Raw genomic sequence first — 26,742 nt, 5'->3', positions numbered from 1 at the left:
TACAGTGAAATCATTCCATAAAATAACACCAGAGTAAGCAAAGGATTTTTTTAAAAGTATTTGTTTTTGGAAATGGTGTTCCGCAAAGATCATTTATATCTCACTTTAGATTCTTGGTGCTGTTCTTCTGACTTAAAATGAAACATACTGTTTAAATACTGAGAGTAAATGTTCATCCTTAACTTGAACATTAATATGGGCTGGTGGTATGCGAATCTGTACTCACATTTCAATCCTTTTCAATTCCAAGAACAGAATTCTGGACGTGTATAAAATAGTACATTAAGATAATTCTCGCTGCCATTTTTGGATATTTGTGGATTGTTTCAGTATTGCTATCATTTATATTACATCAAATTTGGAATGACAGTCAACAATAAAAAGCATAGTAAAATAATTTATGATAGTTGAGTATGTTACATGTTTAGGCTCGAATAAACAGTAACAAAAGAAAGAGTGAAAACAACAAGCTTTGAAAAATTTAACAAATAATTTATTTCCCTGGAAAAAAATACTGAAAAAAAAAGAATAAAAATCTTACAGTTTTAAGAATCAAATCCAAAAGTAATCCAAGAATAATCTTCAAATTAAATTTAAGTCCTAATAGTGAAACGTTCCAATGAATTCAAGTTCGAGACCCAACCAAGAATCCAAGATAGAAGGCAATGATGTATGGTGTATCCTTTGTGGGTTGTAAGGTCGTCAGTTCTGTGTTATTCACAAAGAATAATCCAGAGTTTGAATCAATGAAAAGTCTTGGTCCAAGAATTCTGTATGAGAATTCATATATTTCCAGGAAAAAGAATTAATCCTTCTGAATGCAAATAATTCAAATAAACATTAAAATAACTCCAAACTGACACAACCAAAGAACACTTTTACATCCCAGTGTTGTTAAGCCATAATGAGAAAAATCTCAATAAACAACGATTATACAGTAACTCAAATGGAAAACGAATTCCCGGATGAGGGTCAACTTTCCAGAACCTTCGAGAAGTATTTATGTATAAAAGCATGTAGTCCCAGTATAACCTTGACAAAAACCAATCATTTTACTCTAAGAATAGGATAAAAATAAAAAGTTGTTTACCTCTCTCACTGATTTCTAAATAAAGGTCAGAAACTAGGTCAGTTTTAGGTGTTTACAACTGAAGAGTCAAGGTTAAACTATTTTCTGAAAAATAATTGAGTTTCTAGTAAATGAAACTACATTATTTTGACATGTAATGAAATTAAAGATAAAAAGATTTTAAAACCTGCAAACAATTAAATTAAATCAAATATAAATTAAATCAAAGATACATAACAAGTAGAAGAGAACATTTATACTCTGTAAAAGATAAATTCTTGAGCTTACTGCTGAGCAAACGTGCTTCACATGCCTGCTCCTCTCTAGATTAATTCAATATGAAATCCCAGAACTTTTCTGTGTCAAACATTTCACCTTGGTTATTTTTCATATATGGATTTCTGTTCACAGATAATCTTTGCCCAGTTCAAAGCAACATTACTGTGGTTTTTAGATGATTAATAAATATGTTATTCAGTCAGGGCTGTTCCATTAAAACGTACATAAGACCCAGGGAAAGCACATTTGAAGTCGGGTACTCACCCATAGATGCAATTTAGTATTTTCTTGTCATTTTAATATGAACTTTGTGAAATGAAAGTACCCTGGCATACATTTTTTTTAAAACTGCCTTCCCTGGGTACCATGCATGTTTAAATGGAACCGCCCTCAACAGTAATCCTCAACATAATATAAATCTTCATTAAATTTTTTGACTAATATTTTAACATGATGATACATTGTGATATGTATGCATGTACATATGTGAGAGAAAACTCTGAAATCCTCCAGTCACCTAGTCATTGTAAATCATCATGGTCTAGTCATTGTAAATATCATCTGATTTCACTTCCTCAGCTGTACTATCATAAGCAGGTGCTTATGTGGAGACTGAGAGCTTGGATTCTGTAAGTAACACTTTGGTCATGCAGTGTGCAAAATCTATTAAAGGCTCAAGTGAACACATGTCAATTATGCAACAAGATCAAAGGATATTCAAAAACTGCCCCTCTGTTACTTGGCACTGAGGAAATATCAAACTTGCAGCACAATCAACGGGTTGTCACATGAAAAAAATAAAGATGGTGCTCCCATTACAAACTAAAAGGGATTAAGGTCAAACATTCACTGGTAGATGTAGAAATCTACTTGGCACTGAACAAAAGTACATGTACTAAATTTGTGGCTTGCTCAAAAGGATTGTCCCAATGAAAACAAATGAATGTTGCCTTTACAAACCAAGAGCTTATTGGGTCACATGCACATGAAGAAAACTTGGGAAATATAACTTGGGAAGTAACAATCTATACATACCCGATGGAAAAAGAAAATACAACTTAAACCATTTTTTGTCAAACACAGTATTTATACAGCAAAACACAAATATTAATGCAAATACAGGTTGTTAGGACTTGCACAAAAATGCAAACAATATACTTGCTAGTAAATATCCAAGGTAAACAATATTGATGGACACTTAACTTTGTGCTAGTAGTATTTAGTTTACCCATAATATTTTAAACTCAAAGTAACTGTAGATGCAGGTATTATGTAATGAATATAAACACGACATAGATAAACAGAGTGCATACCATATATGTATTTCCGAAGGGGAATAGTGGCATAGAAACATAAAAATATTTTAATCCAAAGTACTTTTGTGTACTGCAAACACCGTGTTTCCAACATTACCCCTACATTATTTTGTTTGTTTATCGCACTTAAAAGATGACCCCTACTCTGCTTGAATCAAATTTTCAATAAAAAGGGTTGATTTATAAGCAAGTATATATGGTAGCTGGACTTTTACTTAGCTTAAATCTCTAATTTTTCCACCAATTATTTTCAAATAAATATTGTTCAACTTATCTCAAAAATAAAATAAAATTCTGATTAGTTTCTTTTCCAGCTTGAAATCTATATTAATTTAATGTTTTGTTTTATAGAAACAAGTCTGGTCGATTTCTTGCAAAATTCGTAGTTTCATTCAACATTATTTCTTTTATTTTCCCTTCCAGCTGGCTGACAAATTAGGAGGCTCTGATTTCCTTGTTTCCAATTCTGATATTTTTGCACCAGACAAATTTGGTGCCATTTTTTTATCTCCTCCAGTAGAATACCACTAATATTTCATTATATTTGCACAACCTTTACATCACGTGCAATGAGTATTTTCATCAATAGACTTGATTTGATAACACACAGAACAGCTAGTGAGCTCCATTTATGTAGTGGAAATTATTTTCATATAACTACTGCATTGACTTAAGCAACTTCCAGCTCCCCATGTTAAAAGATTAATCATACCCTTTCCATTTTACTAACACATATTTTGCCATTAAGGTTCTTTTACTTAGTCTTGAATAAGGGTGAAACAATTCATTGATACACTGACACATCAATACTTCTGCTATTTCAATTCACATATCGATCTACAAGACAAAGAAATGATACAAAATGATACTTGCCTCACAAATATTCAATGATCTGGAATAACTATTAGTCATTTGGCTTTTCTTTGTTAAATAAGTTCATCAAGCCGAGCTGTAGTAGCATTTTTCTGCACAAACAGGAAGTATTGTGTGTGTGTGTGTGATTTGGATTTTTAACATAGCTTCAACAATTTTTCAGTCATATCACTATGATGTCTGCAGTGTGGCAGTTTATAGTGATGTCTAGCACTGGGGCATCATGCCACAGACATGTAGCATTTGTATGATATCGCAGGCTACGTATCATGTATTGTATCAATACATGGCACAGGTGTATCATTTCACCCCTAGTCTTGAAGACAACTGATTGCTTGTCATGCAGAGTTAGTTAACTCAGCCTCATAAAATATTCTCTTAATATTAATTCACTCTCTTTCAGACTTATAATTTATATACTATATGGGTCTCCTAAAATTACTTCTCCAATTATAAAAAAGTCTCTTCAGTAAAATTGGGATGACAGAATTTGGCAAAAATATACTACTATTTTGTGATCATGATTTTCTCACTTATTATTTACTTTAGCATTACATAAGCAGCTGCTGTATGATAGCTGAATGAGTTTATTCATAATTTAGATCAATTTTCTACCTTGCTGCTGCCATTCGCAACAAGTCTTTATATTAATTATATGATTATATTGAATTTGCTACTAAAGTTTCATAATAAAGTGTCACAGATTTTCTGGTTTCATTTTCAGTAAAATATTTCCAAATTCTAGTCTCACAAGTTTGATTAAATATATTTTCTGAGCAGAGTAGTGTTCAACATTTTCATTTTCCAGTAGTTCCTTGACCATTATATTGTAAATAATTTCTTCAATTTTTGAAGAAAATGCATCAGGTATGTCATCTACCTTGCTTTTTTTAAAATTCTTAGTCCAGGTTATTTTGAAAAGGCATCACTGTCCAAATATATCCACAACCATTATAAAATGTTCTATATGTTTGTAAATCAACTAAACCCACCTAGAACTGAGAATATTCTTATGTTACATGTTTAGGCTCGAATAAACAGTAACACAAGAAAGAGTGAAAACAACAAGCTTTGAAAAATACAATAATTTATTTCCCTGGAAAAATTCTGTAACATTGAAAAAATATGAACTTATGGTTTTATAGAATCAAATCCAAAAATAATCCAAGAATAATCCACAAATAAAATTTTAGTAGTCCTAATACAGTCAAACCCGGTTATCTCGATTACGTCGGGGGTGTAAAAAAATCGTCGACATAACCGGGTCCCGAGATATCCGGGTTCATAAAAACCGGTAATTTTAAAAATGTCCTTGAGCATTACTCCTGTCTCTTGCTGGTGTTTACTGGAATCCCCTCCCACTGCATGTTACAATAAAATAAACAAAACGCTTAATTGATAATAAAATGAAATGAACTAACCTGGTGTTGTTATCATTTATTCCTTTTTTTATCATCATAAGTAATTTATTAAAGAAAAAATATATCTATGAACTCCTTATATCACATGTAGCGTATGCATCCATTACTGTAGTGTGCATCACTTATGTCAGATAACACACGACGCATTTTTATAATTGATGTGAATATTGAAAAACAAATCATGTTTGGTTGTACTCAGAGGTTTGAATATGTTATCAGATTGAAAAATGGATCAAAGAAAATCACAAACGAGAGAGTGAGAGAGAAACATCCACCGATTGCTTTCAGGCACCCGCCATTCACGCATAACGCGGTGTTAGGTGCAAAATAACCAAGATTGTATTATATCCAGGTTAATATATGACAGTATCTCGCAGATAAAGATCAATAAATGTTTTTGAAAATACATGTACATGTACATTGACTGTGAGTGCAAATGAGGAAAAGCGATCCTATAAACCAACTCTGCTAGACGCCATCATGTATGCCCGTGCAGCTTGGAACAGTGTATCGCCAAAAACCATTCAAAACTGCTGGTTCCATTGTATTTTTCCGGAAATTTCTGATGAAGAATTTCACCAGCAGTGTTTAATTGCACAAGAAATGAAAGAGCCTCAATCAGAAATAGGTCTTGAAGTGATGGCTGATGAGATTGCGGACTCCATAGGCATTGCTCGGGATGAATTTTCTAATTATGTTCACGTGGATGATGATGCCAATGCCTATGGTGAACTTACTGATGAGGAAATAATCCAATCGGTGACAATGAAGCAGATACAATCATGCAAGCAAGATGATGATGATGATGATGATGATCAGCCTATCACTATCCCAAGCTACAGTGAAATGGCTGAATGCATTAAAAAAATGAAATTGTTTGTGGCAAGTGTCAACGGTGCTGAGCATATGTATGAAAACGTAAGTGCTTTTGAATCGTTCGTTACAGATCAGCACCGGAGTAAACAAAAGCAGACTGATATTACTTCATATTTTCTACAAATCGATCGCTTTTGCTGACTATTTCTTGTACAATTTCTGTGAGATTGATGTTAAAAAGTTGCATTTCGTCGAATTAAGCGGGTCCACATGTTACTTCGGACCGAAACTTATGCCCGACATAACCGGGTTATCGACTTAACAGAGGTCGAGATAAGCGGGTAAAAAATAGCATAACAAAGAAGAATTTTTTTGGGACCGGACCAAAACGCTCGACATAAGCGGGTTGTCGAGATAACCGAGGTCGAGATAAGTGGGTTTGACTGTAATAAAATGTTCAAATGATTTAAAGTTTGAGTCCCAACGAAAAATCAAAGAAGGAAGATGATGATGTATGCTGTAATCTGTAGTGTTGAAATCTACAGTTCCTTGTAGAAACAAGAATTATCACTCCAGTTTTGGAAATCCCAAAATATTTTTATAAGAGCTGTCTTTGCTCAGGAATTTCATATGAGCACACATATTTTCCAGGAAAAAAGAATGAATCCTTTTGAATCCAAGTAATTTGAAATAACTCCAAACAGCACAACATACAACTTCCAACATAAGAGCCCAACTACTGAGAATATCTCTCAAAAACAAAGGTTATATTGTATTCTAAAATGCAAAAAGGGGTCACGTGATCATGCTCCAGAATCTTATTGAAATTATTTACTTGTTAAAGTACAAGTACACCCAGTTGGCCCTGATGAAAACCAATCATTTTACTTTAAAAAATAAAATTTTAAAACATTGTTTATGTCTTAAAAACTTAGTCCCATCATGACCTCAACAACAACCAATCATTTTAAAATAAAAATAGAACATTTGCTACTAATTTTGAATCAAGTCAGGATCGATCTAGATCAACACCTGGTGTTTACAAAATGAGCAGTCAAGGTCAAACTATTTTCTGGAAAAAGTATCATCTCCAGTAAATAAATTTACATTACCTTAGCATGTAATAAAAAATAAATAACATTTAAAACTGACTAACAAACAATTAAATTGAAGTAAATATATATTAAATCAGATATAATTAAATCAAATATACATAACAATAAGAGCAACCAATACAAACCACTCTATATGAAAATCTGGATTTGGTCATTGTGTGTAATGTGCATGTAGGCTGCTTATTTTTCTGCCAATCTTGAAGCTAAAAATATTTTATAGGTCTTAAAGATAGCTTCATTATCTTATTCTTCTTATGAAGTTCAATTACAGGTACACATGCCACAGTTTGGTAATTTTCACGCAGACACAGTTATTACTCATTGCAGCCAAGAAAGGGGAACAGATGCTGTAATTGGTGCCAGTGAAGTAAAGAAGGAGTGGGGGATTCTCAAGTGCTCTGCTCTGTATACAACTATTACAGAGGACTGTCAGCAGCTGAATTACTGAGAAAACTATAGTTCCAATGAAAGGACAGTACCCAAATGTGATTCATTTGATGGAAATTTCACAAGTACTTCCAGTGTCACACACAGAGTGCAAGCGAGGATTTTCACACCAAAATTTAATCAGAAGAAAGCTGTGGTGCAGATTGAGAGCTGACCTTTTGAAATAATTATGAAAATAAATCTTGTTGCTATGGTTGTAAAAGTAGAATTTTATTTCATTTATTTAAAAATTATTCATTTAAATAATAGAGTAGGTTTTTTTCTGGAACTGATTTAAATCTTGATTTCATTCTACAGTACTCCAATACACATGCATTCACTGGATCAGGAGATTTGCTTATTTAATCAACACCAAAATGTGACCTCTATGGAGACACTCAAACAGCTTTTTTTGTAGAGAGCCCAATACTCACAAATGAGCACTATATGCATAACAGTAAACGACAGTACCAGTACCAACATTGTTTAAATGATGTGTATGTTTCCATGATAAAGCATGACTGACAATCTCTGACACCTATTTTATTTTTCATTAAAATATTTTACTTATGTTTCTTCTAAGCAGACTTGCATGTCAAAACCTTGCTAGAATTGCCACCAAAAGGAAAATTTGTGGTTCTTAATCATTTACTACACAAAAAGATGTGCACACCTTGTCTATAATATTAACTTCTTAATACCAAATAAAGAATCATATTTGTCTTAATTATGTTTTTACATAGCAGAATACCAAAAAATGTCACAAGAGTCTTTTATATTCAATACATTTGTGCGTATGTGTCATTTATATTACACAAAAGTCATCTGACAATTGAATCAAAGTACTTAATAACCAATCATAGTATCACAATTATTTAGCAGTTTAAGTTTGAAAATTTGATAATGTATAATTTCTGATCTAGTTGGAAAGGCATTGTTTATATTTTACAAAGCCAACTGATTTTTATACAGCATCATATTTAACAGCCCTAATTGCAGCCCTGCAATTAACAGAAGTTTAATGACTGACTGAGGGCTGTTCCATTTAAGCATACATGATACTCTTTGATGGCAGTATTTGTTTACAAATATATGCCAGGGTACTTTGATTTCACAGAATTCATTTTAAAATGATAAGAAAATTCTAAACTGCATCTGTGGGTAAATACCCTGCTTTAAAAGTGCCTTCCATGGGTCCCATGCATGTTTTAATGGAACAGCCCAATAATTGTCCTTGAAGTGCATTTATTGCTGAAAGAAATAATGAGGAAAGATTGTCAATATTAAAAGTCTAAACTCTGTCTCTTTCTTTGTCCATGGTGCGTGAGGCCCCCCGAGATCTGAAATTGTCAGCCATTTTTGGTAGTGGGTCACCAGACTGACCCTGAGTTCCATTTATCTATTGCTGTAGTCATCTGTCTTCAACATTTCTTTCTCTATCTCTCTCAAAAAACCTCCCCAAAAACACAAGGATTCAATAAACTATTTTCAGTTCACTTTTAGCTTGTAATAAAATCTATAGGTTTTTTTTAAATTTCTGTTTCTTTGACTTCATAAGAAGTCTTTTAGTAAAGACCTTAATTTGATATGACCACCTGTTCAGGAGGAGAAGTGAAAACAAGATATTCAATGGACATCAGACAGTCTAAACCACACTGGCAGAAATTTCATTTAGGTCCAACTAGACATCACAATACATCTTTAGGTGAAAATCTCATGTCAGTATGATCTCCTGTTCAAGATGACTAGTTGTTGTTGTTGTTGTTGTAGGGTTCAACGCCATTTTTCAGCACACGATAGGCCATATATGGCGGCCAGTATTAATGGTGGAGGAAGAACCCGGGAAAACCCCAGAAAGAACCACCGACCCACGAGAAGCTACTGGCAAGCTTTCTCACATACCCACATTGGCTGAATCCAAGACTCGAACCCACGCAGACAGAGCTGAGATGGCAGTATTCCGTAATGGACAGCGCTTTAGACCACTCGGGGCCCCCAAGATGACTAGAGATAGCAAGATTTTCAAGATGGCCTTAGGCAATATTGGACACCTGATCTGATCTGCACCATTTTTGTTCAGAACCAGATATAAGAAGTCTTTTAGTTAAAACCCCATGTTAATAATTGGTCATCCATTCAGGAGGTGTGTCCAGGCTGAGTAGCTCAATAAAGATTTCAAAGATGCCACCATAAAGGCTATACTGGACGTCAGAGCAGCACCATTTTCATTTAGGAGCAACAAGGCATCATAATAAACCCTTTGGTGAAAATCCAATGTTGATGTTGTCATCCATTAAGGATATTTAACAACAACAAGAGTTTTAAGATGGCTACCCAGAAAACACTATTGGATAACCATGTGGCACCATTTTCATTTGGGGTCAACTAAAGCTTGAATGAATGTGTTTTCTAGTAGTAGTTTATCAGGAGTAGCAAGAACAATATTGTGCTAACAGATGGATAATAGATGAAAGAAAACAGGTCATTGCATAAGCTCTTCTGGTCTATGATCAGAGGAGCTAACCAGATCATTACAAGTGATAGGCTTTTCACTGACTAAATGCAACTCTCCTTGGGTTAATGTGCTTACTATTTACCTTGGCAAGTATCCGCCTTTTCCTTTGTTTTGAATCCTGTGGATTTTTCCTTGTGACATTAGTATTCTGTGATCCCAAAAGTTTCCTGGCCCCATCAAAAAAAGAAGAAAAATCATCATATCATCTCCATCAACATGAACAAATACCAGTTCTTACTTTTTACTTTAAATCCTTAGGACTACATTTTGTGCAAGAGCACATGAAGAAAGTCCTGGTAAAATGTGGTCTCCAGAGTTCAATGTGATAAACAGTGTATCTGAAGATTTGTCTTTGTTTTTCAAATCTTACAAGACTTTAAATATACAGAAGGGTAATTATCTTGATGATGATATAGATACAATCTTAATATTTTAAAACCTTTGGATGCCTTTGATTTCAGTGGAGAAATCAACTTTAAAAGGGTTTACTAGTCCACAAATTCTGATTTGGGTTGTCTCCTGATCATTTTAAAGGTAGTTTTAAATTTTGTAGATAATGTTCATATTCAGATCCATCTCAAACAACAATATACAGTTATGTAAACCAAATTCTGAACTTTATAACAACAATTTTACTTTTTTTTCTCCATTCCACCATTCATAAGGTCAACTGACTAATCCAAGGATTGTAAGAAGCATCTTAATCAACATCTAAGGAAACAATCATTCATATGAGTTTATGCAATTCAGTACTATTCTTTTTTAAATGATGTTCTTTCATGTACAACTGTAATGCTTTATACAGGTTCACTAATAATCTTTCTATCAATCCTGTACATACTCATCTGTAATGCCTTGTACATACTGTATTTTAAAGCAGTATAGAACAACAATCTAGTTTTTAAAAGCTCTGTTGTCAAAAGATACCATAACTTGTAAAACTGTACATCACACACACATAACTGAAGGCCTCATGTTAAACTAGTCTGTTGACCAAATGAGGTTTTTAAAAAAAAATAAAGTTTGACACAGCTGCACATGACCACTAAAAATGTCATAAGAGCTTAACTGGGACAGAATCTGTAACTGTTTTATGTAAAACTGCAGAATGAAAAAATATAATGAGATTTGTACATGCAGTATTCTACCATAATGGGTCAGATGACAACTGAGTTGTCTTTGGAAGCATGGGCAAAAAAAGGACTTTGTAAGATGTCTGGCTGGAATATGTATCATTTTGTCTCAAAATACTGAAACCTTTCCAGTGTTTGTTTTGATGCAATGGAATATTTCAAAAACATCCTTCCATTTATTGGAAAAACAAGTACATACTAAAAAGAGGCAAGGCTTGGTAAGTTTGTGTTTGCATAGTCACACCTATTTGGATTTGCTTCTTATCACTTTAAAGAAAGAATAGTTACAAGTGACACTTATCTAGGAAAAAATGTAACACCAGCTGTGGGACTAGTTGTGCAAGATTGTGCCATACACTTGCATTAAGCTACAAAAAAAAATAATAGTTCCTTGAAAGAACTGATTCTACTGTCTGAAAAGAAACTGCCAGTAATTCAAGATAAGACCATGCATTTCTTCGTTTTTGTTTATAAATTAGCCAATGTGGCAGCCATATTGGATGCAATATCAGCATTTTTATTTAGACAAAAAACCAAGACATCATAAAAAGTCTTTCAGCAAAAACCTCCTGTTGATATAACCATCCATTCAGGAGAAGCAGAAAAAATATTTTCAAAACGGCTGCTATAGCCAATAATATTCTCAAAGCACCACTAAAATCCACACAATCTGACCTGAAGTCAGAAAGTTTTTAATCCAAAAAGTCCTTCAAACGTTACTGAGCAGAATGAAACTGAATGACATAATTCTAAGTCAAACTGGATCAAAACTCCATAACATTCCACCAGAAAACTGAAATCTGACCTGTTAGTTGTCCTTAATGTAAAGCTTAACACCAACTTTGATTTCAATCCAAGAAGTCCTTTAAAAGGTATTTAGAGGAAACAAAAAACAAAAGGTAAAGTTCTAAGTCAAACAAGGGCCATAACTCCATAAATATCTGCCAGAATAAACATGAAAATAAAACTTAGGACTTCAGACTGCAAAGCTCCTCAGTGTTGGGGATTCATTCTGTATCAGATGTAGAAAGGTATATTAATTATCAATAATTGCTGTAATGTCACAGCAAGAGTCCCTAGAAGGAATTGCTACTCCAATGACCAAAAAGAATTTACTGGAAATCAAGATGGGACCATTTCTTCTTTTCTAACAGCGAACGTTGAAACAAACTCTAACATTCTTCAAAGAAAACAAAACTTTCAAATTAGTTGTTGTGGTGGACATAATGAATGGCACCATTTTTCATTTGGGACCAAGAAGACATCATTAGGAGTATTTTAGTGAAAACTCAATGTCAATAGGACCACCCATCCAAGGGAAGTAGTGACAACAAGATTTTCAAGACAGCCATTGTGGTAGCCATATTAGACATACAATTGGTACCATTTTCATTTAGAACCAACAATGTATCATAACATGCCTATAGCTGAAAACCCAATGTTGATATAACCATCCATTCTGGAGCAGTAAAGAAAACACTATTTTTGATGATGGCCACCAAAGTGGTCATACTGTGGGTCAGTTTCTATCATTTCAATTTAGGGCCAACAAGTCATTATAAAAACTCTTGTGATAAAACCCCAATTTCAAAATTACTTTCAATTTAAGAGAAGGAATAACAACATTATCAAGATGACCACCATTGTGACCATATTTGATGTCAAATCAGCACCATTTTAATTTCGGACCAGCAAGACATTATATGAAGTCTTCTGGTGAAAACCTTATGAAAAATATGACTAACAAAAAGATTTTCCAAATGGATGCCACAGTGGCCATCACGGTGTCCATACTAGATGTAAGATCAGCACCAAATTAATTTAGGACCAACAAGACATTATATCGACTTAAGTCCGGTGAAAATACCATTTTAGTATGAATAACAAAAGCACTATTTCCAAAATGGCTTCCATGGTGGCCATTCTGGATACCAGATTCACACCATTTCCATTTAGGACCAACAGACATCATACAAAGTCTTCTGGTGAAGTAAAATGTTGATATGATCAGTCATCTTGGAGAAGTAGCAATAGTATGATTTTCAAAATGGCAATTGTGGAGGCCATATTGGAAATCAGATTGACACCATTTTCATATATGACTAAATATAAATCAGAAGTCTTTTAATGAAAAGCCCATGCTGATATGACTATTCATTCAGGAGAAGTAGTGAAAAGATTTTTAGGATGGCCACTGTAGCAGCTATACTGGACATCTGAGTGACACCATTTTGTTTTGGACCAAGGAGACAAAATAAGAAGACTTTCTGTAAACACCCTATACTGATACAATAATACATTCAGGAGGAGTAACAATAAAAAGATTATCCATTTGAATGCTGTTACAGCCATACTGGATAAATGAATGGCACCATTTTCATTTAGGCCCAACTAGACATCATAAGAATCCTTCTGGTGAAAACCGCATGTCTACATGACTTATATTCAAGAGTAGCAATAACAAGATTTTGAAGATGGTTATTATATGGTGGCCATACTAGACTTCAGATCTGCACCATTTGGATTTAAGACCAAACAGACATTATATGAAGCCTTTTGGTGAAAACCCCAAGCTGATGTGACCATTCATTCAGGATAAGTAGTGATAAAACTTCCAAAATGGCCAATGCTGCTGTTATATTGGATGCTTAAATTAAACTATTTTCATTTCGGACCAACTGTACATCATAAGAAGTCTTCAGTGAAAACAGCATGTCAATATAACCATCCATTTTGGAAGATCAGCAATAACAATATTTTCAAGATGGCCACTGGTGTCTAAATTACAAACAGATCAGCACCATTTTCATTTAGGACCAACTAGACTGCATAAGAAGTCTTCTGGTTAAAACAAGATGTCAATATCACATTCCATTCAAAAGAGTAGTGATAATAAGATTTTCAAGATGACTGCTGTGCTAGCCATATTGGATGTTGGAGTTGCACCATTTTCATTTAGGATTAACTGAACTGTGAATGAATGTGTGTGCATAGTGTTATGTCAATACTCCAGTTAGTTTCACAGCAGTAGCCAGAACAAACACGGGCTAAAAGATGGGGATGGATGAAGGATGATAGACCATTCCATAAGCTCTTCTGGTCTATGAAGAGCGGAAATAAAAATCAAATCCTACCTCTTGTAATAAATATGCTTACCAAATTTTCACAGTCTGTATCAAGCGTTTTGCACATTTGTACTAAAGAAATTCTATGATAGGCATATGGATGTAACATCCCGTTGGAAGGACAGACAGGACCAAATAATAATAATAATAATACAGTGTGACCCCGCTATAACATGATAGTTGGGAGCCATAGAACCTGACCGTATTATAGACCAAACTGTGTCATAAGCAACCAGTCAGTTAGCTGAAGAAAATGATGCATGTACCCCAAACAAACTGTGTGTGTGTGTGTGTGATTTGGATTTTTAATGTAGGTTTAACAATTTTTCAGTCATATCGCTATGATGTCTGCATTGTGGCAGTTTATAGTGATGTCTAGCACTGGAGCATCATGCTTTCAGACATGTAGCAAGATGTCCCACCCAGTCACATTATCCTGACACCAGACCAACCAGTCCTAACACTAACCTCTTAATGCTGAGCGCCAAGCAAGGCAGCTGTTAGCACCATTTTTGTAAGTCTTTGGTATGACTCGGCCGGGGATCGAACCCACGAACTCCTGCATCCGAGGCGGACATTCTAACCACTAGGCCACCGGAGCGGGGCCCAAACAAACTGCAGGCAAAAGGTAGATAATAAATGTGGGCAGTAAAATATGTGGTTCATCAGCACAGTTATCATCTTAAATCGATGCATATTAAATGAAAAATACATATGTAGTGAAAACAGAGAAGGCATATATAATAGTTTACTTTATTTAGAGAACCATGAATTGGTACATATACGTGAATAGTGTGTATATATACATGTCTAATGTATAGTATGAATATCAACACCGTGTACTCACCCGCAAATCTCATCATATACATTGAATCCAAAACACAAGAGATACCATCAAAAATATGCACACACACACATTTAAAATATTCAATAATTTTGTCACAGGTCATATTACTCTGAATTCAGTGGAAAAACATAGCACAATCACGTAAAGAATGATGAAGCACATTTACTTTTCAGTACGTCCAAAGTCTGTAAAAGTTAGTTTGCATTTTAAGCCGCCATTGGTAGCTTTCGTAGGCATAAACTTTTTCCCTGCAAAAAGGAAACATTCACTGCACAGTTAACGTGTTCAAGTTATGTTGGAAAATGCAAAAATTCATCAGATTCCATTACTTCTATTTAAGTTTGGTACTGTATTCCTTTAAAGAAAAGTTCTTTGTTTTTACTGAAGACTGTAGTTGGCTTTCTTTGATGAAGGGTGCATGCATTATTGAAGTCAACGTTAAAAGACAGCTTTGGAGAACCAAACAAATGCCCATTTCTTATTGTAGCGGCAAATCAAATAATTGAACTTCATGATTGAGACTGATTTTTTTTCTTTCCGTTTGCTGAATACGTTTTCCTAACATTTGGTGCTTCAAAAGTTACTGTTTCCTTTGAAATTTCAGCAAACTATTTTATCTGGGTACATTTTTAAAAGGGAACTTGCTATCATTTGGTCTATTCTAGTTACTGTTCCTCTCTGCCTATTGAATAAACCAATAAGATTTTTTTTTTTACATTTGTGGTAGCAGCGTGATGCTGCCTTCCATGCATGTGTCAAAAATTTAACAAAGGGTCAACAGAAGATAGAGACACAAGTGTTTTGGTCTGATGACAGGGCTTATTACAGAAAATGTGAGTGTTCTAAAGGATTTAATTTTGTGAAAAGAAGAGGAAATTTACTTACCATCCACATACAAATGTCAGTCTATGTAAATATATTTATGTAAATATATTAATTACTAGTGAGCGGCCAAAAATCCAATAAAAGACAGATTACAAGATAATGCCTCGTCCGAATGACATCTGTTACCAGAAATGTCAATAACAAAAGAAGCAGATATCTCACAACATACAGTACTCATGCTAGATGTCAAGATAAGCGGATTATGATATAACAATGCACTGTGTAGATGGTTTGTCAATGTGGTCAAAGAATTTGTTTACGTAACAATAGAAATTTTAGTGCATTTTATATCCACTTTGCAGCTTCCTTTCATGGGCCTCTGAATTTCTCCACTCCAAACCAAGTTTAAACTGCTAACAATGTTGCAAATAAAAAAAAAAAACACCAGATGGTATATTTTGCCGGCAATAAGGAAAAAACCCCAAAGTTTTCAAGATTGGCGAAGCCCTACGCGATCCCTGAATAAACTTTTACATGTTATTTTTTGTATTTTTTTTAGAAGAAAAAACTACTTTTTCGTGTACAAGAAAAATACATTTAAAATTTCGGGAGCCATGCCATGATCATCTTGTATTATTCATATGCGATCTCTTCCCCAAAATGATAATAACCTTTTTACAGTATTTCTTTTAAATTTTAAGATATATTTTTTCGTGTATGAGAAAAATACATGTATATGAAATTTCGGGAACCACACCATGACCATGTATATCTGAACTTGTGTTATAACGGAGTGTGCTATAGCAGGCTCACACTGTAATAATAATAATAATAATAAAGACTTTATTTAGAGAAGGTAACTCAATTAGTTACAGAACTAATCTACCTTGAGGCCTTCTATCTTTTATGTACAATATATGCAGTATATACAACATGATATGAAGAATCTGGCTTGACACTAAATAATTAAGTAATTTTAAAATTCAAAATATCAAGCCTGGAACACATGCACAGGCATCTGCGAAAACAAAAACATATATAAAACATAAAATATTATCCTGCATTGAAAAATTCAACTGTGAAAATCATGCAAAATTACAGAAAAGCAGGCAGTATTTTTTGTACTAAACTGTTGAATTGTCTAAAGATTTCATCCATTTAAGACACTGATTATGAAAAGAAGAAATGCTAGGAGCCTGCCTTACATCACTGGGAATGTTGTTCCATGCCAGTGGACCAGTATATTGAAAACATTTTTTAAACAATTCCTTCTTTGGCCTTGGTATAATGTAACTTTTACCTCCTATGGACCTTGAATTTGGAGTACCATCAGGATCTCCTTGGTGAAAGATATTGCTTAGATAGACAGGAATGGCTTTTCTGGATACTTAATACATCAATTTGGCCTTTCTAAGAAATATTCTTTCATGTATTGTTAAAACCTTTATATTATTCATTGCATCCTGAACATTGTCTATACATTGATCTAGAATTAAATGGCAAGCCCTCTTTTGGAGTCTAAAAAGTGTTGTTATATTTGAATTAGAGGTATTACCCCAAATTACATTACAGTAGTCCATATATGTCTGAATATAACTTTTATAAAAGATGACCCTGTACAGAAGAGGAATGTATGTTTTGATTTTCTTCAGTAGCCAAAGATAAGAATTAACCTTTTTTAAAAACATGTTTAATGTGAATAGACCAAGTAAAATTGTTATGTACAAATACACCAAGAATTTATCTTGAAATGTCATATTAAGGCTCACGTTGTCAAATAGAACCTGAAGTTTGTCGCTATCTAGCTTGCTCGTTTTTGTTGAGTTGTAACTAGTAGGGATTTTGTTTTTTCTGTATCTATGATCATACTGTTTTCCTTGCACCATACTTGAAGTCTCTTGAGAGCATCTTTTAAGTTATTTTCAAGTACCGTTTTGGTTTTACCCATCTCAGACAGTGTAGTATCATCTGCATAGAGTCTGTGGAAAAAATTGATGTTCCAATCTTAAGAAGTAAATCGCTGATAAATAGAATGAATAACAGGGTCCAAGGATAGAGCCCTGTGGTACTCCATAATTAATATTTTTACTTTCAGGAAGTTGACCTTTTAAAGATACTTTCTGCACTCTATCGGTTAAGAAAGAAGTAAACCAGTTTAGGGAGTTTTCACTGCATTGATAGATTTTTAGTTGCTTAAGCAAAACTTCATGGTCTACAAGATCGAAAGCTTTACAAAAATCAACTATAATAGTGTCTACCATTTCTCCTTGATCTAATTCTTTCAGCCATTTATCAATCAAAGATACAAGTGCAGTTTCACAGGAGTGATTCTGGCAAAAGCCAGACTGATTATCACGAATAAGATCATAAGTGTTCAAATAGTTGAAAAAAGAATCAAGTACATGTTTTTCTAGTAATTTGGAGAGACAAGGAAAGATAGAGATGGGTCTGTAGTTATTGACATCATCTTTTGTTCCTGCTTTATGCAATGGTATAACCCTCACAGTTTTTGATGTTTATGGAAATTTATTAGACCTAATACTTTCATTGCAAATGAAAGCTATACTCTCTACAATTGCAGGTGCAGCTACCTTTAGTAGCCTTGGTCCAATCATATCAAGTCCTGTAGCTTTACAATCATCCATTTTTTAAATATATTTCAACACAAATTCTGGACTCATTTCAGGAATTTCAAACTTTATATTGTTTGGTATTTTTTTAGCACAAAAATTGTCGAGTTCCAGATGATCAGATGAAGTTCTGGGTAAATGTTTCAGAAATCTGAACAAAAAAGTTTGTCAGTTGGATTATCAGTATAAATGCCCTCATGATTGAGGGATAAAATTTCAGATTTACTCTTACATTTGCCTGCACCAAACCCTGTAAAAACTTCCCAGATAGCTTTTGGGTTATTTTGGTTTTCATCCAGCACATTTTTGTAGTGCGCATGTTTGGCTTGACATATCATTTTAATAACTTTATTCCTCCAAACTCTATATTCAGTTTGATTTCCCAATGATTTTAGTTGGTCTCTTTGCTTTATTGCTTCTAAATTTTCTGGGAGATCCAGCCTGGCTGGTGGTCTTTCTTTATCCTGTGTGCTTTTAAAGGGGCATGTTTGTTAACTATACTGATGAACAGATCTGCCCAAGTATCTAAAACATCATCAATATCTTCAAAGATTTGGACTGTATTCCATGGAATCTGTTTCAGATCTTCTAGGAATTTAACAGTATCAAAGTTTTGAAAAAACGTATAAGTAATGGATTTATGGAAATTATTTTTTTTTATTTTCCATTGACTTTACGTGTTAGAACAATTGCAAAGTGGTCACTTATACCAATCTTTGGAACCATTAATTGCAAAACATTTTCTTTTGTATTGGTATAAATATGGTCTATAAGTGTTTTAGAGGAAGATGTTACTCTGTTGGGTTCATTTACTAGTTGCTCCATACCTAACAAAGCCATAAAATTCATCCACTTCCCTTTTATTTGATCACTGAGAAGGTCTCTATTTATACTACATATAATGTAAAATTCTTTCTCTTCATTTGAGATGTTATCTACTTGAAGTTCAAAATATTCACACCAATAAGTATGTGATGATGGGTTTCTGTACACAAAACCTACGGTACTATGTAGGGCTTAGCTTTTTCTGGAGTGATCTGTAGCCAAATGGATTCTATTTCCTGTATTTCTAGGTCTTCCTGTCTTTTACAAATAGTACCAGTTCTAACATACAACAAGGAGCCCACCACCACCTGCTTTCCTATCCTTTCAATAAGGTTTGTCAAATCCATTGATATAGAATAAATTTTCACCTGATTTTCTGTTAACATTGTTTCTGAGAGTCCAAATAAATGGATATTATTATTTGGAAAGGTTAGCAGTAACTTCACTTGATCAATCTTTACACGAAAACCCTGAATATTTAAGTGACCAATGTGTAAACCTTCACTAGAAAGTCCTAAATTCATGAGATTAATATCAATGTTATTTAGGCACTCAAGGAGAAATTAAAAGTATTAAAACTATGTTCACAGTGATCATCATTACAACTATCATTACCGTATAAAAAATTAGTTTTTCTACAACTACATTTTCTACTTTTATAATCATTGTATAAATCTGAACTTTGTCACATTTGAATATGTACAAGTAGCTGATTAATTTCCACATTCAGAACAGCTATCAACAAGGGGATCAAATCTGTTTTGACAAGGGATGCCTAGTGTATATGACAGTTTTTGATAGATAGATTGGTCCTCCTGCTGAATAGAGTCTTCCTGTGGAGTTGAGATGGCCTCATTGCCCTTTTCCTATTCCATAAATCTATTGTGAGTTTTGGCTTTGTGTCCAAAACTACCACACTGATGGCATTGTATTGACTGTCTGTGCCTGCATTCCTGTGTTGAATGTTTGGCCTCACCATAGTAATCACATCCCAAAGTGAACTGACTGTATTGATATGGCTGACCATATTGTCTGATGCTGTTTTGATCTACATTGGGTTTATAGGGACGGATGAAGTTTGTAATGTAGCTGTAAGACCAGACTACATGAATGATGGCATTTATATTGTTTGCCAGCTTTTCCACCCCTTTGGTAGACAGGTAGATATTATCTCTTTTTAAATGAAGATATCCCAACTTCCCTTTCAGCAGGGCATTTAAATAAATGATAGAAATTATAAAGTCTACTTTTGTTATATTTCTTCCTCATGAAAATTTACTCAAGCTAAAAAAATGAATGAATAAACAACTTTACCTTTGAGTACATTTCTGTTCATTGATGATGCCTCTGTTTTCTTGAAAACAAAAATGTTAAATACAGTTAATAGTACCCAAGAAATAATTATGTATATTGCAGGTTTTTAGAAAAACTTGTACATAATAAAACACATTTAACTCTATCAAAGTATCAAATACAAATGATAGTTTTCTTAGTATTAACTGGTCCCAGAGATCACTCACAAGGTTCACATTGACATTAAAGCAACATACAACAGCATTTACCCAAGCAAATGAAGTTAGAAAATGCTTTAAAATCCAGGCTAAGTCTGTTGAGTGTTTTTTTTCTTCAATTTTTAGCAACAGCAGTCATATTTATGAAAATCTGAAAAATCCTGATGCAGGGATACTTTCAATAAAATTTTGTCCAGTTCTTTGGTTTGGCTTTGCTGAAATTTATTTAACACTTTAGGCACCAGCACCCCCTTTTATTAAACATCTCAAGCTAAATCTCAGCTAAAATTCTGCTAGCTTATTATTTTTAAGTGCAACACTATCATCTCATTAAATCCGTGTTTGACAAAAGCTGGTTACTGTAAGGCTTAATTCTAGGATCCCAGCCTTACATCTGACTTTCTATACAATTTACAGATGGACAAACTTTCAAGTAAAGTATGCATTCAAGCTGAGATGTTTTTATGAAAATAACAAAAGGCCAGGTTTATTACAAGTGCACTTAAGATAAACCATTACAAACAATCCATTCTAATAGCCTAGAGTCTACTCAATTGTGTCCCCACCTATTTTTGTAGATAGACTGCACCACAACCAAAAGACAGTTTCTCAGCAGGCAAGTAAAACTGACCACAACTTTAACAAGGACCTGAGCTGGATCACTTGTCAGATATCTGCTAAATTACCATATGCAATAGCAGTTGGTCAAGAAATCTGTGTCAGAAGGATGTCTCATTCAGAAAAACACTTCTTCTCATGCTGCTGATTATGAAAACAATTGTTTTAAGGGTTTCTAAGTTTTTTGTATCTTCATCCATATCTGATGACACATCCGTATAATTTGCCCAATACTCAAATACACCCCAGCCACAACACTTTGTGTCAAAGTTCATCAAGTATTGTTCATCAGTTTTGTGAGATAAAGTTGTGCAAATGTAAATTTAGTAATTATCTGATGCCAGCACAGCATCATTTATGTGAATCTGAATGACTCTGAAACTTGGATACATTGTCAAAATTGATCAAAGTTATTAAAAGGTTTAACTATTGTTAGTAAGATCAGTTCATTTGATAGCAGAGTGGCATCATTTTTATACACTTTCAGTCATATTTTGGGGTCAAAGTTTGTTGAGTGGTTTTTGAGAAGAAATTGTGGAAAAGATTTTTCATTTTTAGTAATGGCAGTCATATTTGATACTGAATATCTGTATCTTTGTATGTATCTGAAAGCCCTTATTAGCAGAATGCTCCCTGTCACATCTGATCAATTTCTGCTGAGCAGGTTTTCATAAGTTACTTAAATGCTATTATTGTTTTAGCAACAGTGCCCACATAGCTGAATTTGGTAAGCGCATCTTAAAATGAGGTTCATTACATGCTCATCACCAAAGATGATAAAAGTATAAACTGCCATGACTGGAGAGCAATTCCATGCAATGGCTTGTGTACCAAGTTCTAGAAAAAAAGGAAGCATTACTGCCAGTTTTTCTTCTTCACATTTCTGCAACAGTAGTCTGTGACATGAAATGTATTTTACTAGTGAATATTGAAAGCTAAGCTTTATATTGTTGACAGCCACCATGGTATGAAGTATTTATATTACAAAACATATATAAGTAATTTTAAGGAATGAAAACCTAACAAACAGAACATTTTGTGGGTGCAAAAGAGCAGGACTGCTCACTGAATTGACAATGTACGCTCAACCAACACCAAGTCATAGCAGATAATTTAATCTAGGACAAAAACTAAATGACTTTTATTGATTTACAGTACAGTTATTGAATTACAGCAATTTAACTTTTTATATTCCTTTTTATGCAAAGTATTAACTGTATTTATCCAAGAGGACCCTGACTCATTTTTAACTTCACAGAAAATCATGACACAACTTGAAACATGTATAATGCAGAAGTCATTCATGTCTGCCTGGCAAATGCCATTCAAAACAGCTCCACTGAAATATCATTCTTTTGCAGATAACAAGGAAATGCATGTACATTATTGCTCAGAAGGAATATATGAATTGCATATTTTATCTCACATCTGAATAATGAATAGTTTTATATATATTTAATTTAATTGTTTGTCTGTTAATTTTTTAAAATTTCATTACATGTTATTGTAATGTAACATTATTTGCTGGACTTGATCATGTCCAAAATTGAGTTTATTTCTGCTTGACCTGACTGATTTTTTTTATTTCATTTATGTAAACAACTAAAAATAGATTCATTATACTCCATGTGTATGAGCTTATTAACCAAACTATTATTATTCAGGTAAACAAGAAGGGGTTAATAAGATGATCAGGGTCAGGGTTTTGGAGATTTGCACAAGAATTTTATAGGCTATTGTGTTGTAAGTAAACAAGGCTCATTAGACCATTCTTGAAGGTTATTTTCGATTAGGTAATGGTTGTTTTTAGAAACTGCTAATGTGACCCGAGATCAAGCAGAGAAATATATTATCTTGTGACTGTAAGGATTTTACCAATTGTGCTTTCACATCTAACACTTTAAGTTGTATTATGTTGTGTATTATGTTGTGTCCAGTTTGGGATAAATTTATTTTCTTCAAATTACTGAATTCAAGTGATTATATTCTCTGGAAATACAAAAGTGCTCTGACAAAATTCTTGGATGAAGACAATCATTGGAATTTATTCTGAATCCAAACCTGGAGTAATATTTCTGTGATTCAACAAGATACTGTTGACACATCAGTAATTCGTAGATTATAACAAACATGTCATCACCTTCAATTTTGTATCTATCTGGGACCTGAACTGAGTTTCATTTAGGACTTATTACTAGGATTTGTGTTTTTAATTCTTGGATTATAATTTGGATTTAATTTACAAATACTGCAAGTTCTTTTTTCTCATTTTTTACTTTGTATTCTAGGGAAATAAATTATTTGTTGAATTTTACAAAGCTTGTTGTCTTCACTCTTTTCTGTTACTTATTCTACGAGCATAGACTCATAACAATATTAAATTGTTCTCTTGGATAAAGCCACAAAAACGAAAAGCAAGAGGAGAAACAAAAGTTGCCATGTTGCAAAGGAGCATCTTGTAGATTTGCCTCAAAGCTCATTCTGAAGTTACTTTCAGGATCCTTTGAAAGTATGCCCCCAAGAAGGAAAATAGCACAATCTCAACACTGGAGAATGAAATGCATATAAATTGCATCTATAGCAATCTAAATTACACAAACTTTAATAGAGGACTCAAAGGAATACATAGTTTATTATTACTGGATAATTCTATATTAAAAAAGAACTATAACAACTTTTGTGGCCTTTAAATTGTAGAGTTTACCACAAGAATGCTTAATTTATATTGTCAGAGTAATGTTTTATGTTGTAGAAAGTTGTCATAATTAATTAATAAAGTTGACTGCTGTTTTGCCTAAAGAAATATAGCTCCATTTGCAGAGAGTAGAAATTTTGAGACAGATTTCATTATGAGATAGTAACAAATTCTGTCAGATGAATATGTATTTCTTGGACCTGATACAATTTTGTTTTGCCTTTTATGTCATGTTTGGAAATGTACTACAATTTATCATATCATTATCATCCTAAGACCTCAAAGAGAAATGCATCAAAACATTTGTGCTTTGAGGAGCATGTGCCTGAAATGCTCAACATTGGTCATAACTGGGTGAAGAGTATTGAATATGGAGATTTCTGTGTGATTTTATTGAGCGAGGTTTCAAGACTTAGTAAAATAAAATAATGAAAATTTAACATCCTGCAAAAAAGAGTACAATAACGTGTCACCAAGTGCCAAAATCATGAACAGTAAAGATGCAGTCAGTTCCAAAATAGTAAATTCATACAAATGTATCAATGCAGACATTTCTCCAAATTCATTGTTAGTTTCAGTTAACACATTAACCCCTGGTGACGAGTTTAAGTGGCAGGAGGTAGTAGCCTACTGCTGAGCTCTGTAGCATCAAGGTCATGTATGATACACTAAAGTGGGTGGTATTATAGAAAGTTAGACAGATGCAGCTCTATAATGATAGCAAACAATCTGGAATTTCTAGTTGCACTACAAAATACAGAGGGAAAAACCTCATTTTTGGACCCGATTTTTTTCTACCCAAAATTCGCCCATGGTCGGAATCCGATTTTGTGTCCGGATTTTAGACTTTTTGGTCTCAGATATAAGGCAAACTGGTATGAACTACAAATAGACAGGTGAACCTTTGCAAAAAGTAGGTTAAGATGGGCATTGGAATAAAGAGTGGTCTCGATACGAAAATAATGGGTCCATTAAGCCAAAAAAAAAAAAAAAAAGAACACCAGCTTTTACTCTTGCACTCATGCGCGAGCCAAATAGCAATGAAAATGAATTTTCTAACACAACTAGGCAGTATGTTATTGACAGATCACCTGGAAGTTGGTGTTTTTGGATGTATTCAGAAACAGCTTTCAAAATGTGTTTCCTACTCCAATTTCAGACAAAAACAACAAAAACCTCCAGGGGTTAATGTGTTAATATTTAAATTCATTGCCATAGAAAAGTCAAGGTAAAGATATATGGTATTACCAAATGATCTTTAGCTATACCATCCAATTCTTCATTTTCTGAAGAGGAAACCATTAAAAAATACTATATAATCAATCCAAGGAAGCCAACTATAAGACAATTTGTCTCTGATTTAAAAAAAAACTATTGTCTTCGACCTAGCAGTTCTAAGACTTCAGCACTCTAACATCACATTGTAACTTAAATAATTTTCAGGTATTGAACTGATTCATTTACCTTAATGTCTTTACAATTAGATCAATATATTAATATTCATTTACTCTGCAGAATTAAGGAAGATTTTGTCTGTAGTTACATTGTCAAAAAGTTTTTATCATGTGTCCTAGTAACAAGGGATATTTAGACCACTAAACAGACATCCCTGTCAATAACGTTTTAAGTATGTTCCACACTTTATGGTTTTTCTATGAATAAAAGGATATAAATTGTGACAAAGATTTTTCTATTTATATCATGATGCTGTGTTTTTCTAGGTTTACTGGTATAAAAATTATGTTGTATTTAAGTGTTGGGCGCTACTGTGCTCCCCAGAAGTGGCTGGTGGAAACTTAATGCAAGAATAATAACTCTGCAGCTACTATTAAAGACGGTAAAACATGTTATCAAGCTAGACTATAATAAGACAAAAGGTTAGCAGCATTGATAAACAACTGAAAGCTCTGTATGCCAGGGTGCTCTTAAATTTTTACACATTCTGTTAAGTAGGTTTGTGAAGAAGTAGTTTAAAAGGTTGTATATATTTAGCAAGGAAGGTCATATCTGACAGCTGTTACATTTTTAGGCTCGAATAAACAGTAACACAAAAAGAGTGAAAACAACAAGCTTTTTAAAATTTAACAAATAATTTATTTCCCTGGAAAAATTCTGTAAAAATGAAAAAAGGAGAAGAACTTAGGGTTTCAAGGACCAAATCTAAAAATAATCTAAGAATAATCCACGAATTAAATTGCAAAAGTCCTAGTAATAAATGTTCTAATAATTTCAAGTTCGAATCCTGATGGAAATTCCAAGATGGAAGATGATGACGTATGCTGTAGTCAGTGCTGTGCTTATCTACAGTTCCTTGTAGAAATGCAAATAATGGCACTCTGGCGTTGGAAATCCAAAATTTCTGTGTGAGCACTCCTCAAAATATTTCCAGAGAAAAAAGAATTAATCCTTTTGAAATCCAACTGATCTGAAGAAAATTATAACTCAAAATCTGGCTACAACAAAATAATTTGACATCAGTGTAAAAAGCCCAAAACTGAGAAATCTCTTTCTATGCATCTCTATTAAAACAAATGTGCAGTAATGGAAAAACCGGAATTGCAAAATTGAAAGGGGGGGGGGTCACGTGATCATGTTTATGTCACGTACACCAAAAATGACCCTGACGAAAACCAATCATTTTAAAATAAAATAGAACTTGTTTATGAATGTTGCTACAATTCTGAAGCAAGGTCAAGATTTAGA

At 33.5% G+C, this 26,742-nt stretch overlaps 1 protein-coding gene across 2 annotated transcripts in view; it reads right to left on the bottom strand.

Moving 5' to 3' along the window:
• LOC149805370 (uncharacterized) overlaps positions 1 to 26,742 on the bottom strand; it is a 198,081-nt gene that overhangs the window by 149,782 nt on the left and 21,557 nt on the right. The window contains exons 4-5 of one of the 2 annotated variants that reach the window (XM_089949765.1): positions 20,530 to 20,569; positions 9,913 to 9,997 (exon numbers count right to left, since the gene is read on the bottom strand). In XM_089949765.1, the coding sequence (XP_089805891.1) occupies positions 9,913 to 9,997; positions 20,530 to 20,569 (125 nt within the window). The remainder of the gene's footprint in view (positions 1 to 9,912; positions 9,998 to 20,529; positions 20,570 to 26,742) is intronic. The other variant, XM_089949766.1, reaches the window with a different exon arrangement.

The sequence above is a fragment of the Sinohyriopsis cumingii genome, chromosome 2 (genome assembly GCF_028554795.1).
Source record: "Sinohyriopsis cumingii isolate HCF-2022 chromosome 2, ASM2855479v2, whole genome shotgun sequence".
NCBI lineage: Eukaryota > Metazoa > Mollusca > Bivalvia > Unionida > Unionidae > Sinohyriopsis > Sinohyriopsis cumingii.
The sequence above is the reverse complement of the archived record's forward strand: the minus strand, read 5'-3'. Positions and strand labels throughout refer to the sequence as shown.